Source organism: Rhinatrema bivittatum, chromosome 4 (genome assembly GCF_901001135.1).
Source record: "Rhinatrema bivittatum chromosome 4, aRhiBiv1.1, whole genome shotgun sequence".
Lineage (NCBI taxonomy): Eukaryota > Metazoa > Chordata > Amphibia > Gymnophiona > Rhinatrematidae > Rhinatrema > Rhinatrema bivittatum.
The window spans coordinates 265,065,631-265,080,708 of NC_042618.1; the positions used below are offsets into that span (position 1 = coordinate 265,065,631).

Here is a 15,078-nt window from a genome sequence, read left to right on the forward strand (position 1 = left end):
GGACCAAAATGGCCCACCCCTATACCAAAAAACAGACACTAATTTTTTTTTTTTTAATGCACATCCCTAATGATTACCACTATTAACTCAAGTCTAACTGATTAGAATTCTGCATTTTTGTGGTATATGCGGTGAAAATTTATGAAGAGGAACCGTTAAATTTTGGTCATCAGGATTTTAAATATTACTGCATTTATTAGTATGTTGGCACATTGAGAGAAGAGTATGTTAAGCAATGTTTATCAACAGAAGATTTCCCCTGAGGAAGTCATATTTTGGTGAAACATATGGGGACCCTAATGTCAGGATTTTTTGTGGGAAATTCATTGAAAAAAAGTCGTGCATACCTATTGTAAAAAAAAGATGTGTAAGTTGTGCATATCTATTAGTAAAAATTTGTAACCTATCATTAAAATCATCCATTGTACCTGAAGACTGGAGGATAGCAAATGTAACCCCAATATTTAAAAAGGGCTCCAGGGGCGATCCGGGAAACTACAGACCGGTTAGCCTGACTTCAGTGCCAGGAAAAATAGTGGAAAGTGTTCTAAACATCAAAATTACAGAACATATAGAAAGACATGGTTTAATGGAACAAAGTCAGCATGGCTTTACCCAGGGCAAGTCTTGCCTCACAAATCTGCTTCACTTTTTTGAAGGAGTTAATAAACATGTGGATAAAGGTGAACCGGTAGATATAGTATACTTGGATTTTCAGAAGGCGTTTGACAAAGTTCCTCATGAGAGGCTTCTAGGAAAAGTAAAAAGTCATGGGATAGGTGGCGATGTCCTTTTGTGGATTGCAAACTGGCTAAAAGACAGGAAACAGAGTAGGATTAAATGGACAATTTTCTCAGTGGAGTGCCTCAGGGATCTGTATTGGGACCTTTACTTTTCAATATATTTATAAATGATCTGGAAAGAAATACGACGAGTGAGATAATCAAATTTGCAGATAACACAAAATTGTTCAAAGTAGTTAAATCACAAGCAGATTGTGATAAATTGCAGGAAGACCTTGTGAGACTGGAAAATTGGGCATCCAAATGGCAGATGAAATTTAATGTAGATTAGTGCAAGGTGATGCATATAGGGAAAAATAACTCCTGCTATAATTACACAATGTACAACCCAAGAAAGAGATCTAGGTGTCATAGTGGATAACACATTGAAATCGTCAGTTCAGTGTGCTGCAGCAGTCAAAAAAGCAAACAGAATGTTGGGAATTATTAGAAAGGGAATGGTGAATAAAACGGAAAATGTCATAATGCTTCTGTATCGTTCCATGGTGAGACCGCACCTTGAATACTGTGTACAATTCTGGTTGCCGCATCTCAAAAAAGATATAATTGCGATGGAGAAGGTACAGAGAAGGGCTACCAAAATAAGGGGAATGGAGCAACTCCCCTATGAGGAAAGACTAAAGAGGTTAGGACTTTTCAGCTTGGAGAAGAGACGTCTGAGGGGGGATATGATAGTGATGTTTAAAATCATGAGAGGTCTAGAACGGGTAGATGTGAATCTGTTGTTTACTCTTTCGGATAGTGGAAAGACTAGGGGGCACTCCATGAAGTTAGCATTGGGCACATTTAAAACTAATCTGAGAGAGTTTTTTTTACTCAATGCACAATTAAACTCTGGAATTTGTTGCCAGAGGATGTGGTTAGTGCAGTTAGTATAGCTGTGTTTAAAAAAGGATTGGATAAGTTCTTGGAGGAGAAGTCCATTACCTGCTATTAAGTTTACTTAGAGAATAGCCACTGCCATTAGCAATGGTAACATGGAATAGACTTAGTTTTTGGGTACTTGCCAGGTTCTTATGGCCTGGATTGGCCACTGTTGGAAACAGGATCCTGGGCTTGATGGACCCTTGGTCTGACCCAGTATGGCATTTTCTTATGTTCTTATTGTGGTATGCATGGTATTGTATGATGTATAATTGGACATATATTTTTAAAAGTGTGAATAATATGCAGATTTTGTGTATTTTGTAAACACAGTAGTATTCATGGATTTATTTATGTATTTAATATATTGTGGGGATTGAAATTGGGTATTTATAATGATTATGAATATATAACAAATTCTCTTTTGTGATTTTTGAATATTTGTTCCCACCACTCTCCATTGCAAGATCCTTTATGATGCTGAATTTAAAAAAAAAAAAAAAAGAGTAATTTTGATCCTAAAATATTTATTTTGTTGCTTCCCAACAGGGGACTGTTGAAGCTTAGAGCTTAGATTGTGACATAGATTTTCCACTTGCTGTCAGGAAAGCATGTTAATAGCACAGGAGTTAGTCAGAGCAAGGGTTTGCTGGAGAGAAATTGACCATTTGCTAGCCTGCTTTTTAACAGCCTTCTTGTGCTGAAATACAGAGGATTTGCTGATAGCCTGTTAGGATCCGGTCAGGTCCCCTTACCTCCACTGGAAGGCTCCCAGGTCCAGCTCTCCCCTGTTGTGGACTGCTGCCGATGTGGCCTGCCCTCATGGTGTGGCGCGCTGCCGTCCCGGCATCTGCACTCTCTCCCCTAGGCACGCTTAATTTAAAGGGCCGTGGCAGGAAAGTTTCCCGCAGCCCATGAAGATGATGTCAGCCAGGACAGGTATATATACCCATCCCTGACTCCAGCACTTTGCTTCAGCAACGGGTCCTGCTCAGATATTGAGTGCGTTGTTCCGGTCCAGTCTTCTGTTCCTGTGCTCCTGCCTCTGTTCCGTTTCTGCTCCTGCTCTCGAACTGACTCCCCGGTTTTGGACTTCTGCCTGGTACTTTGTCTACACCTGACTTGAAGCTTGTCTCTTCGTCCTGCCTGCCTGCTGTCTGTCTGTCCAGACCTCTGGCCTGTTTCTGGTTTCGTCTATCTGCCACCTGCCTCAACCTTGCCTGCCCGACGCCATGCTGTCTTCTCCTTGGACTCCTCGATGTGAGAGACCCGCACCGGCAGGGCCCCAGCATGCAAGGGCTCAACCTGCGGGGAATGTGGGCTGGTAAAGGTGAACTTCCAGTTGGGTCTTCTCTGCCTGCCCCACCTCCCGATGACTAGGACCACTAGGGGCCTTCCCCTGGAGGCGGTATCAACCTTCTTTCGGCTCAAGGGTCCACATATGCAAGATATCCCGTTGTATGCCTGTGCTTTTTTGCAGGGAAGATAGAGCACTTAGGGGAACTACTTGGCTAAGTCTTCTGTCATCCGATGTGTGCATATTGGTTGATTTTTATAAACTGCTTCCTTCAGACTCTGTCTGAACCATGTTGATATGGTTTCAAGAGGAAGTCTAAATTGCATTTTCAAAGTAAATCAGAAGGAAAAAATGCACAGTTAGTTCCAAGCAAGAAAGTGTAACACTCCCAACAGTGGATACTCCATAGCAGATACAGATATCCAGAGTCTCAGCACAAGCAGCATTAACAAAGCATGCCAAAGTGCAAGCTGAGCTTTTTCTTTATATTGGGTTTTGGTTTAATTTATTTTAAATGCACTGAAGGAAAAGCCTTGAAATTTGCTTATATGATAATGGGCCCATGAATATACAATACCTACGCAATCCAACGAACAGCGACACCTGTATGCCCAATGATGGCATCTATGTGAGGTAACTACTTTTCTTAATTTTGTTTATTTTTAACAATTTTAATTATAAACCCCCCTCCTCTTTTTATTACCAACAACATTTTTATATTAATGATATTTTCCAGTTAAGTCTTTGGTGGAGTCCAATGGATTGAGCACACCTATGAATACACCGATTTAGATTTTATTCAGGTATGATTGTTTTATAAGTTGCACCACCGTATGAAGGGTTTTATAGTACATGTCAGCTAATTTACTTTCCAGGTTGATAGTATTGAGGCTTCTGTTGCTGTAATTTTATTTTTATCTTTTGTCTTCTTCTGTTTTGTTCCATATAAATTGTTTTATCATTATGCACACTGAATTTTTATGATTACGCAACCTGAATGTTTTAGTAGATGTACTTTTGCGTCTGTTCTTAATATTAATTTTTTAATTAATATTAATTTTAATTATTTACACCATAGTTTTGTTTTTATAATCTTATAAGTAACTGATTATATTCTTAATTATTTATTGTTTTATTATTTATTATTTTTTATGTAGCCCCTGAAACAGCCCTCTGTTGGGCGAAACTCAGGCCTAGAGTCGGGCAACCAATAAAGACTTTCTGACTCTCCGCTATCCCCTTCTTTTATTCCTTATATGATAATGGAACACTGTATGAAGATTGGTAGTATGCACAAGTTGAAGGAACCAAATGGCTGTGTAACTGAATCTTGCATATTATTGTAAGATAAAAAAAACAAAACATTTTTAGCTGGCACATAAGTTTCCTAAACATATTTCCACCCCTGACTATGATCAATACCTAACAAAGAAACTAAAAGGAAGATGCATCCATATTAGGACACTGCAGGACCTCTTCAGGACCAGCAGTAGCAGTTTTACTTGTTAATTCTGAGCACATTACTAAGATCTGACAACCTACATTCAAAATGCCAGTATCACAAGTCAACATTGACGTACTAATGGGGGATGCAGGGCTGTGGTCCGCCTTGGGTGAGAGCCAGGAGGTCGGCAGCTGCGAGCAGAGCCCATCTCGCTCACGCTAGAAGAAGAGGGAGGCCACAGGTCTGGAGCCAGCAACTGCATAGCCTTTTCTTCTTCCCACCTCCTGCGGCCCGGAAGAAGTGGTGGATGTGCGCAGGCAGGAAAAAGGAAAGGTCATGCAGTCGTGGCTTGAAGCAGGAGGAGGAACCACAGCGCTACCCCCCACCCTCCCCACTACAGATGCAGGAAGTAGAGCCGCACCAGCCCCCATGCTGCCTCAAGAAAAATGAAGCATCCCAGTCTGTTGCTGGGGCTAAAGGAGGAAACTGCTGCTGTGCTTCTGATGGGGAGCAGGTTATGAAGTGTGTGTGTGAGAGGGAGCCTATGTACAGGGATGTGTGAAAGTCTGCAAGAGAGAGAGGGAGCCTGTGAGGGAGAGGGGGAACTGGAGATCGGGGGGGGGGGGGGGGAATGGAGAAGTGAATCAGGGGAAGGGGTGCTGAAGGAAGTATCCACCCCGGTGCCAAATAATTTAGGTACACCACTGCAAGTCAAAATCAGATTCCAATTTCATTCTCAAACATCTGAAAAAATGAATTTTCCTTGCACTTTTTTGTTGCTATTTTGCTAGTATTTTTTCTCCTTTATCTGTTTAGCTTTTTTTTTTTTTTTTTTTTGCTTTTCTGAATTTTGGGCACCAGATGCCAAATTTTAGGTGCCCTGGCTCTTGGGACTTCTATAGCCTAATCATAGCAGTGTGTAAAAGTGTTCCGCAGAACTGGTACACTTAAGGCTGACTAAATACATCACAAGAAGGCATCATATGTCCTCCAAATCTAATAACTGCTACTCCTTCTATTTCTGTACTTCATTTGGTTACATGCCCTTCCAAAAATAGCTCAAGGCGAGAAACAGTATATTAAAAACATAACTTTTGTGCTGAATATCAGTGTTGTCAGCATGGAGTGATCTATCTTCATGTGCAAAGAGGCTTGATGAAACATTCAAAAACTGTTGTCATTTCATAGGTGCCTGAATCCTACAATCATTGTCTCCTTACTGGCATTTTTCCTGCAGAATTCCTCCCCCCCCCCCCCCCAAGCAGAATTGCCATTTTCTGCACAGAAAATAGCAGAGGAGACCTCGGCATGCCACGAACAGAGCGCGCGAAGACTAAGGCCCTCGTGTGCCGCGGGACACTCTTCGCTTGCAGCGAAGATGAAGGCCCGGACGTGCCATTCATGGTGAAAATGGAAGGCCCCCATGTGCCGCGAACGGAGTGTGCTCCACTTGCAGCGAATATAAAGGCCCCAGTGAGAGAGAGGGGGTGGGGGGGGGGGGGAGGGGAGGATGAGAGAGAACATGGGAGGTAAGAGAGCAGGGGAGGATGCTTGAGTGTGGGTTTGAGAGAGGGAGCCTACATGAGGACATAAGAAAATGCCATACTGGGTCAGACCAAGGGTCCATCAAGCCCAGCATCCTGTTTCCAACAGTGGCCAATCCAGGCCATAAGAACCTGGCAAGTACCCAAAAACTAAGTCTATTCCATGTAACCATTGCTAATGGCAGTGGCTATTCTCTAAGGGGCGGATTTTAAGAGCCCTGCTCACCTAAATCCGCCCAAATCCGGGCGGATTTAGGCGAGCAGGGCCCTGCGCGCCGGTGCGCCTATGTTCAATAGGCTTACCGGCGCGCGCAGACCCCGGGACTCGCGCAAGTCCCGGGGTTTGGCGAGGGGGGCGTGTCGGGGGGCGGGCCCGGTCGGCGCGGCATTTTGGGGGCGTGTCGGCAGCGTTTTGGGGGCGGGCCCGGGGGCGTGGCTACGGCCCGGGGCGGTCCAGGGGCGTGGCCGCGCCCTCCGTTCCCGGCGCGCTAGCGGCCCGCTGGCGCGCGGGGATTTACGTCTCCTTCTGGGAGGCGTAAATCCCCCGACAAAGGTAAGGGGGGGTTTAGACAGGGCCGGGCGGGTGGGTTAGGTAGGGGAAGGGAGGGGAAGGTGAGGGGAGGGCAAAAGAAAGTTCCCTCCGAAGCCGCTCCGATTTCGGAGCGGCCGCGGAGGGAACGGGGGTAGGCTGCGCGGCTCGGCGCGCGCCGGCTATACAGAATCGATAGCCTTGCGCACGCCGATCCAGGATTTTAGCGTATACGCGCGGCTACGCGCATATCTTCTAAAATCCCGCGTACTTTTGCTTGCGCCTGATGCGCCAGCAAAAGTACGCCAATTCGCGCTGTTTGTAAATCTACCCCTAAGTGAACTTAATAGCAGGTAATGGACTTCTCCTCCAAGAACTTATCCAATCCTTTTTTAAACACAGCTATACTAACTGCACTAACCACATTCTCTGGCAACAAATTCCAGAGTTTAATTGTGCGTTGAGTAAAAAAGAACTTTCTCCGATTAGTTTTAAATGTGCCCCCTAGTCTTTCTACTATCCGAAAGAGTAAATAACCGATTCACATCTACCCGTTCTAGACCTCTCATGATTTTAAACACCTCTATCATATCCCCCCTCAGTCATCTCTTCTCCAAGCTGAAAAGTCCTAACCTCTTTAGTCTTTCCTCATAGGGGAGTTGTTCCATTCCCCTTATCATTTTGGTAGCCCTTCTCTGTACCTTCTCCATCGCAATTATATCTTTTTTGAGATGCGGCGACCAGAATTGTACACAGTATTCAAGGTGCGGTCTCACCATGGAGCGATACAGATGCATTATGACATTTTCTGTTTTATTCACCATTCCTTTTCTAATAATTCCCAACATTCTGTTTGCTTTTTTGACTGCCGCAGCACACTGCACCAACGATTTCAATGTGTTATCCACTATGACACCTAGATCTCTTTCTTGGGTTGTAGCACCTAATATGGAACCCAACATTGTGTAATTATAGCATGGGTTATTTTTCCCTATATGCATCACCTTGCACTTATCCACATTAAATTTCATCTGCCATTTGGATGCCCAATTTTCCAGTCTCACAAGGTCTTCCTGCAAAAGGAAGTCACCAAACTACTCCAACAATATTCTATCCAGCAGGTTCCAAGCAATCAGCTGAACCGGGTATTCTACTCCCAATACTTCCTCATTCCCAAAAAATCAGGAGGATTCCGCCCAATCCTAGACTTACAAGTTCTCAACAAATTCCTGAAATGGGAGAAGTTCAAGATGACATCTCTCAAATCCATCCTTCCCTTTCTACAACCTAACGATTGGATGTGTTAGCTGGACCTCAAGGATGCGTACTCTCGCATCCCTATGCACTATTCCTCCTGGCGATACCTGTGTTTTCAAGTCAACAAACGTCACTTCCATTACAAGGTGCTCCCTTTTGGTCTCTCGTTTTTGCCTCAAGAGTCTTCACCAAGTGCTTAGCAGTAGCAGTGCCCCACCTCAGGAAGCAAGGAATCCACTTGTTCCCTTACCTCGACGACTGGTTGATTAGTGCACCGCAACCTGCAACTCTTCAGAGCATCTTACGGCCACAGTCCAATGCCTGGAGGGGCTCTGCTTAGTTATCAATTATGAGAAATCCATTCTTTAGCCAGTGCAGAACTTGCAGTTCATTGGGGCCCGTATAAGTACTGCACAGCGCAGAGCATTCCATCCGGTGGACAGGGCCTGCATGCTGCACACTCTGGCCCTTCAACTGAGAGACTCTACTCACACCCCGGCCAGCTAGATCTTGACCCTGCTGGGCCACATGGCAGCAACCATATATGTGGTGCCACATACCCCTTTACACATATGGTGCCTGCATTGGGGGCTGAAGGTGCAATGGACACAGCTCTCAAATCCACTGCCCCAGCAAGTAGGTCTACCTGAAGCAGGAGAGCAAACTTAGATTGGTGGTTGTGCCCCACTGCTCTTTCAGATGGGGCACCGCTTCGCCGCCCCCCCCCCCCCCCCGACTCATTAACTGATCCTTACCACAGACACCTCGAGCAAGGGGTGGGGAGCCCATTTGGACCAAGTATGAACACACAGACTCTGGTCCCGCTGGGAGAGAGTCCAACAGATGAACCTCCTACAGCTCTGAAAGAGTGGAAATGCCATATGCACATTCGAGGGGTTCCTATGAGGGAGAACAGTCATAGTCCACAATCAGGTTGCAATATTCTACATAAACAAAGGAGGGTCCGATTCCTGGATGTTGTGCAGGGAAGCGGTGGAATGGGTGGCGGAGCACTCCATCAACTGAGTGGGGTGGAGAACTCTAAAGCAGACAAACTAAGCAGGATCTTCCATCTACACAAATGGGAACTTCGCCAAGACGTGGCAGAGAACCTCTTCCAAGCTTGGGGCCTCCCATGCATGGATCTTTTCACTACGGAGCATAACAGGAAGCTACAGACATTCTGCTCTGTCTACCCCAGCAGGAAGCAACTCGTGCAAGACGCATTTCTCATCATGGACTGGCAGGCTTCTCTATGCTTCTCTAGGCTTCCCCAATCCCGCTCATCTCGAGAACAATACAGAAGTGCATCACGGATGTTGCCAACCTCATGCTGATAGCTCCAGCTTGGCCCAGACAACCAGGTTTAGCAAACTGTGGAACCCGCTGATAGAGTGTTGAATATCGAGCACCTCTCTGACAATATTGAGCACTCCTAAGAGTTGTAGAAACGGGAAATTCTCCCTCCTACTTGTAGTGGTAAAAGGGGCCCAGGTACCGCTTTAAGAAAAAAAAAGAAAAGAAATCCCTGCTAGATTTTCATGTTCTTCAGGGGGCAGGTGCTGCTGTCTCTGGTTCCGTTTCCTGCCGCGACTTTGTGGTTGTGATGGCTGTGGCCAGGTTTGCGGGTAAGGCAGCTGACGGTACAATGAATATGGCCTGTACGGCTGACTTTGGAAATAGATCTTTCTAGATGATGAGTAATAGTTCTTGCCCAAGGATTGCTCGGTGGGAGACGCCAGGCACGCTATGTTCTGTTCCTTTAATTGGGCCACAGTTTCATGCAGCCTGACTCCAAAGAGGTTGTCTGGGAGACAGGGGAGATCAGTCGATTTCTCGTGGATGTCCTCTTGAATGGCGCTGATCCGAAGCCACGCCATTCTCCGAGCAGCCATGGCTCCCGCTGTGGTACGAGCAGAGGATTTGAAGGCCTCTTATATTGTATGCAATAGATGCCTTAGGCCCCACCACAACAATTTCACAATCTGGAGGAGGGGCTATCTAGTGTGTCTGTCGAACCACCTATTCCCCTCTGCCACAGTGCAGATCTGCTGATGTAGGACAACGGCACCCTGCTTCACCCCATGCACTTCTCACTGTATTTCACAGCATGGAGGTTGAAAGAACAGTATTAAGTCACCTACACTTGCCTCAGAGATCCAAAAGGTTTTGGTGTTATCCAGCAAAATTTCTACCAGAAGTAACGAGGGTGAGAGGCGGCTCCACACACTAGACTGCAAGTGAACTTTGGTCTATTATAAGCCTAGAACACACTCCAAATCTAGATCCTCACAGCTATTTGTTTCCTTCAATCCAAATGCCCTGGGTCTGCTGGTCTCCAAGAGGACTGGATTTCGCAGTGCATTCAGTTCTGTTACAATAAAAGATCAGAGACCCTAGCCAGTTAACCAAAGGCCCATCAGGTGGGAGCGATGACAGCATCAGTAGCTCACCTACGGAAGGTTCCTATAATGGACATATGCAAAGCCGCTACGTGGTCCTCAGTCCATACTTTCACTTCCCATTACTGTCTCGACCAGCAAGCCGCTGCAGATGTGGTGATATGCAGATGCATACTCCAATCAGGGACCAAATAAAACTGTCTGCTACTCTGGACCAGGTTGGGCATAGCACATCATACTCAACCTTGGGAACTGTGCTAGGTTCCCACAGGGACCCTTTATACTGTGCTCACAACCTTCAGCTGGAGACTCCCAGACAGCATGGCTAATTGAGCCTGCTTATCTGTGGGGGGAGGGGGGAAGCAAGTTTGCTGACCATAAATGGTGTTTTCCATAGATAGCAGGATCAATTAGCCATGCTGACCTGCCCACCTCCCCGGACAGTCTCCACTTCACCCTTCATAGACTGAAGAGAAAATGGAGCCGTGCAGGAAAGGCCATGCACAGAGCAAAGCTGTCTCAGCTTTAAGAAGTTCCACCTAGCTGCTCTGGAGGAACGTCCGCCAGACAGCATGGCTAATTCATCATACTATCTACAGTAAGCAAACTTTCTTTTTTCCCTGTACCTCACTTTATCCACATACAAATAGGTTTTAGTGGCTAACATTGTTTTCCCTTTTATGGGCTGTCCTCAGATTAGATATCAAAATTGTTATAGGTTCCTAAAGCATTATATTGCATAAAGTATGTTGCAATTATATCAAAATGAGAGATGTGTTAAGGCAAACTATGGGTAGCATATTAGTATGAATGCTAGGAAAGTATTAATCTTTAAGACGACTTTTAATATTAAAAGCTGGTAAAAGATGAAAATAATCAGCAGACATAGATATAGGACAATTTATTGCTCTGAATCTTATGATGTGATTGCACCTACAGTTTCCCCTCAAGTTTAAATACCCCTGGCAGAATTTGTAAGATGTGTAGCATTTTAAGAAAACTTGAATGATCAGACAGAACACATCTGTTTTTAATATGTTTCAAATTGAACTATTATACTTCGCAGAATAGCACAATTATTAAACAAACCGTAGCAATAAATAAAATAATAAAATGGTCCTGTTCAAAAGTTTGGATACTCTTGAATGTTTGGGTTGATAATATACACTCAAGTTGACACACAAAAGTTGAAATGGCAATGAAGGATAGGTATCCACACCTGTGCCTTGTTTTATTGTAATTAGTGTCTATATATAAATAGTCAATGAGTTTCTTATCTGTTAAGAAACTCTTGGGCATTTCATCCAGGGCTGCACTGACATACAGGTCGATACAGTAACGTTCAGTTAAAGATTGCCCGTCTGTAACGTGCTGGGAGCGCACAATACAGACGAGTAAGGCGGTCCAGCAATACAGTCTCCAGTTTCACGCGTCCTTAGCGCTTCCTAAAATAAACACATAACCCTTTCCGCACCCAGCAGGTAAATGAATGAAAAAGCTGTATAATGAAGGAATTAGCTATTCCCCTCCGATACTGTAACGGGCGCTGATATTATCTCCTCAGTAACCCGCTGTTCTGCCGCGGCCTTAACGTGCTAGTTTACCGCCTCCCCCTAGTAGGAGTTAGTGTAGTGTAGTGTAAAAAGCATTGCTTACCTGCCCTGGTCCCCAGTCCAGCCGTCCGGTCCCCTCCTCCCGAAGCAAAAAAAAAAAAAAACCCGAAAAAGTAGCAAGGCTCGGGTCTGCTACGGCAGTCCCTTCTCCCTTCCTCCCGATTTCGCGGGTAAGCAGCAGGGGGGGGGCAGCAAAGAAGCAAAAAAAGCGGCATCCGGGATCCGGAGGCAGCAGCGGAATTTATGCCCGTGCGATTTTGGCGCTCATGCCATGAGCGCCAAAATCGCACGGCCATTCATCCAGGCAGAGGGAGCCGACGGCGAACGACCTCCGGCTCCCTCTGCCTGGATGAATGCACTGGCCGCCGCCGGAATGAATGCCCGTGCGATTTTGGCGCTCATGCCATGAGCGCCAAAATCGCACGGGCATTCATCCAGCCGGACACGCGCCCCCACCCATCCAAGCAGCGGCGGGAACCAGACACGCGCCCACCCGCTCCCCGGGATCTGAAGCCATCAGCAGGATCGTAGCTCCCCCCGACGAAGACGAAGATGGCCGCCTGCACGGGGGAAAGCGTGCAATTGGCCGCTGAAGACGCCAAACGTCGTGACGTCACGTCTTCAGCGGCCAATTGCACGCTTTCCCGTGCAGGCGGCCATCTTCGTCTTCATCGGGAGGAGCTACGATCTTGTTCCTGATGGCTTCAGAAAAGTAAGTTACTTTTGCGACTTACTTTTGGGATCTTGACAGATCCCAAAAGTAAGTCGCTTTTGGAAAAAAACAAAATTGTCGCTTTTTGAAAAAAAAAAAAAAAAATTGCTTTTGGTTTTTTTTTTTTCTTCTCTGCCGCCGCTGCTGCCGCCTACCCGCCCGATCGAACACGCACCCACGCGCCTTTGGTTTTTTTTTTTTGCTTCCGCTGTGTCCCACCTCCTCCCGGAGCAAGGCTGCTTTCGCGCCCTGCTCCGGGAGGAGGAGAGACACAGCAAGAAGTAAGTCGCTTCGCCGCTTCCCTCCTCCCGGTGCCTGTCATTCCAAATGTCATTTGAAATGACATTTGAAATGACAGGTACCAGCGCACCCAGGTTACTGTATAGGCGCTGTATTAAGCGCCTATACAGTAAAATGGGTTGCGCGGGCATAACCCTTCCCTATCGCTTCACAGCCGCGGCATGCATTTGCATGCGATTAGAAGAGAGTATCGGGGACTTAGTGAAGAGAACTGTGCGTGCGGGGAGGAAGGGTGCGCCTGACACTGCCGCACTGTTTCTACCGCGGCCTTACTGTATCGACCTGTTTGGTAGTTACTGAAGCATGGGCAAGCAAAAGAACTGTCAAGGGATCTGAAGCAAAAGTGTTTAAACTTTTTATATAAAGATATCCAAAGATTTGAAAATGCCAGTCAGTACTATTCAAACTCCTGATCAAGAAGTAGAAAATTATGGGTTCTGTTAATACCAAGCCACGGTCAGGTAGACCAAAAAAGATTTCAGAGGCAACTGCCAGGAAAATTTGTCGGGATGCAAAGAAAAACCCACAAGCAACTTCTACTGAAATACAGGCTTCTCTGAAATAAAGTGGTGTGGGTGTTTTAGCATGCACAATAAGGAGATACTTGAAGAAAAATGTGTTACAAAGTAGAATTGCCAGAAAAAAAAACATTGCTGCACCAATGCCACAAAACAACCCACTTAAAATACGTCAAACAGCACCTAGAGAAAACTCAAAATTTCTGGAAGAAAATAATTTGAGACCAAAATTGAACTTTATGGTCACAACCATTAGCGCTATGTTTGGAGAGGAGTCAACAAGGCCTATGAAGAGAAGCACACTATCCTTACCGTGAAGCATGGAGCTGGCTCTCTGCTGTTTTTGAGGAGTATGAGCTACGGAGGCTCAGGGAATTTAGTCAAAATTGATGGCAGGATAAATGCAGCATCTTATCAGAACATATTGGAGAATTTGCATTCATCAGCCAGGAAGCTGCATGTGGGGCACACTTGGACTTTCCAGCATGACAATGATCAGAAACATAAGGCAAAATCAACCCTTCCAGTGGCTGCAGCAGAAGAAAGTGAAGGTTCTGGAGTGGCCATCACAGTCTTCTGACCTCAACATCATTGAGCCACTTTGGGGAGAATTCAGGCATGCAGTTCATGCTAGACAACCAAAAGATATTTACATTATCTGGAGGCTTTTTGCAAGAGGAATGGGCAGCTTTACTTACTATATGAGAAAATTAAAGGGCCTCATTCAGAACTATCACAAAATACTGCAAGCAGTTATTGATGCAAAAGGGGGCAATACACAATATTAAGAACTAAGGGTATGCAAATGTTTGAACAGGCCCATTTTATTATTTACTTTTTTGCTATTTGTATTTAATTGTGCTGTTCTGTGATGCATAGTTTAATTTGAAACACATTAAAAATTACAGATGTCTTATATTCACTTATGTTTTCTTAAAATGCTACTTGTCTTATAAATTCTGCCAGGGGAATGTAAATTTATGAGCACAACTGTAACTTTATTGCCATTGTTCTTCCTGTTCTGTATTGCAGCTGGGAAACATTGTTATCTATCCAGTATGGTTGGTGTACAGCATTTTTATGAGACTTTTCAGAAAGCCACGTCCTGCCATCACCCTGGAGAATCCAGATATAAAGTACCCGCTTAAACTCCTCGATAAAGAAGTAAGTAACTTTTTGTGCTTTTTCTGCAGTTTTTGTTTTACAGCGATTGTGGAGATTTTTTTTTTTTTTTAAGTATTTTTAAAACTTTTGGACCCCACAACAGAAAGGGGGTACAGACCTCTGCTATAGCAAGTCTTGAAAATGTATCACAATTATGTTTCATATACAAGATTTCAAAGAAACCTGTAATGCATGTTCCTGCAACCAACTCACAACATACAGGCCGATACAGTAAAGTCCGCGGTAAAAGCAGGCAAAAGGAGGCGCTAGGGACACTAGCACGTCCCTAGCGCCTCCTTTTGGACCGGAGCGGCGGCTGTCAGCTGGTTTGACAGCAGACGCTCAATTTTGCCTGCATCTGTTTTCAACCTGACAGCTGCCGGCCGACTTAAAATAATTTTATTTATTTATTTTTAATTTTTCGAAACTTTCAGGACCTCAGACTTAATATCGCCATGATATTAAGTCGGAGGGTGCACAGAAAAGCATTTTTTACTGCTTTTCTGTGCACTTTCCCGGTGCCCGAAGAAATTAGCGCTTACCTTTTGGGTAGGCGCTAATTTCTGAAAGCAAAATGTGTGGCTTGGCTGCACATTTTGTTTTCTGAATCGCGCGGGAATACCTAATAGGG

General features: G+C 45.1%; 1 protein-coding gene across 2 annotated transcripts in view; it reads left to right on the forward strand.

Annotated features, from left to right (window-relative positions):
• LOC115090682 (NADH-cytochrome b5 reductase 3) overlaps positions 1-15,078 on the forward strand; it is a 255,007-nt gene that overhangs the window by 10,140 nt on the left and 229,789 nt on the right. For both annotated transcript variants that reach the window (XM_029600109.1, XM_029600107.1), the window contains exon 2: positions 14,316-14,447. In XM_029600109.1, the coding sequence (XP_029455969.1) occupies positions 14,364-14,447 (84 nt within the window). In that variant the 5' untranslated portion in view covers positions 14,316-14,363. The remainder of the gene's footprint in view (positions 1-14,315; positions 14,448-15,078) is intronic.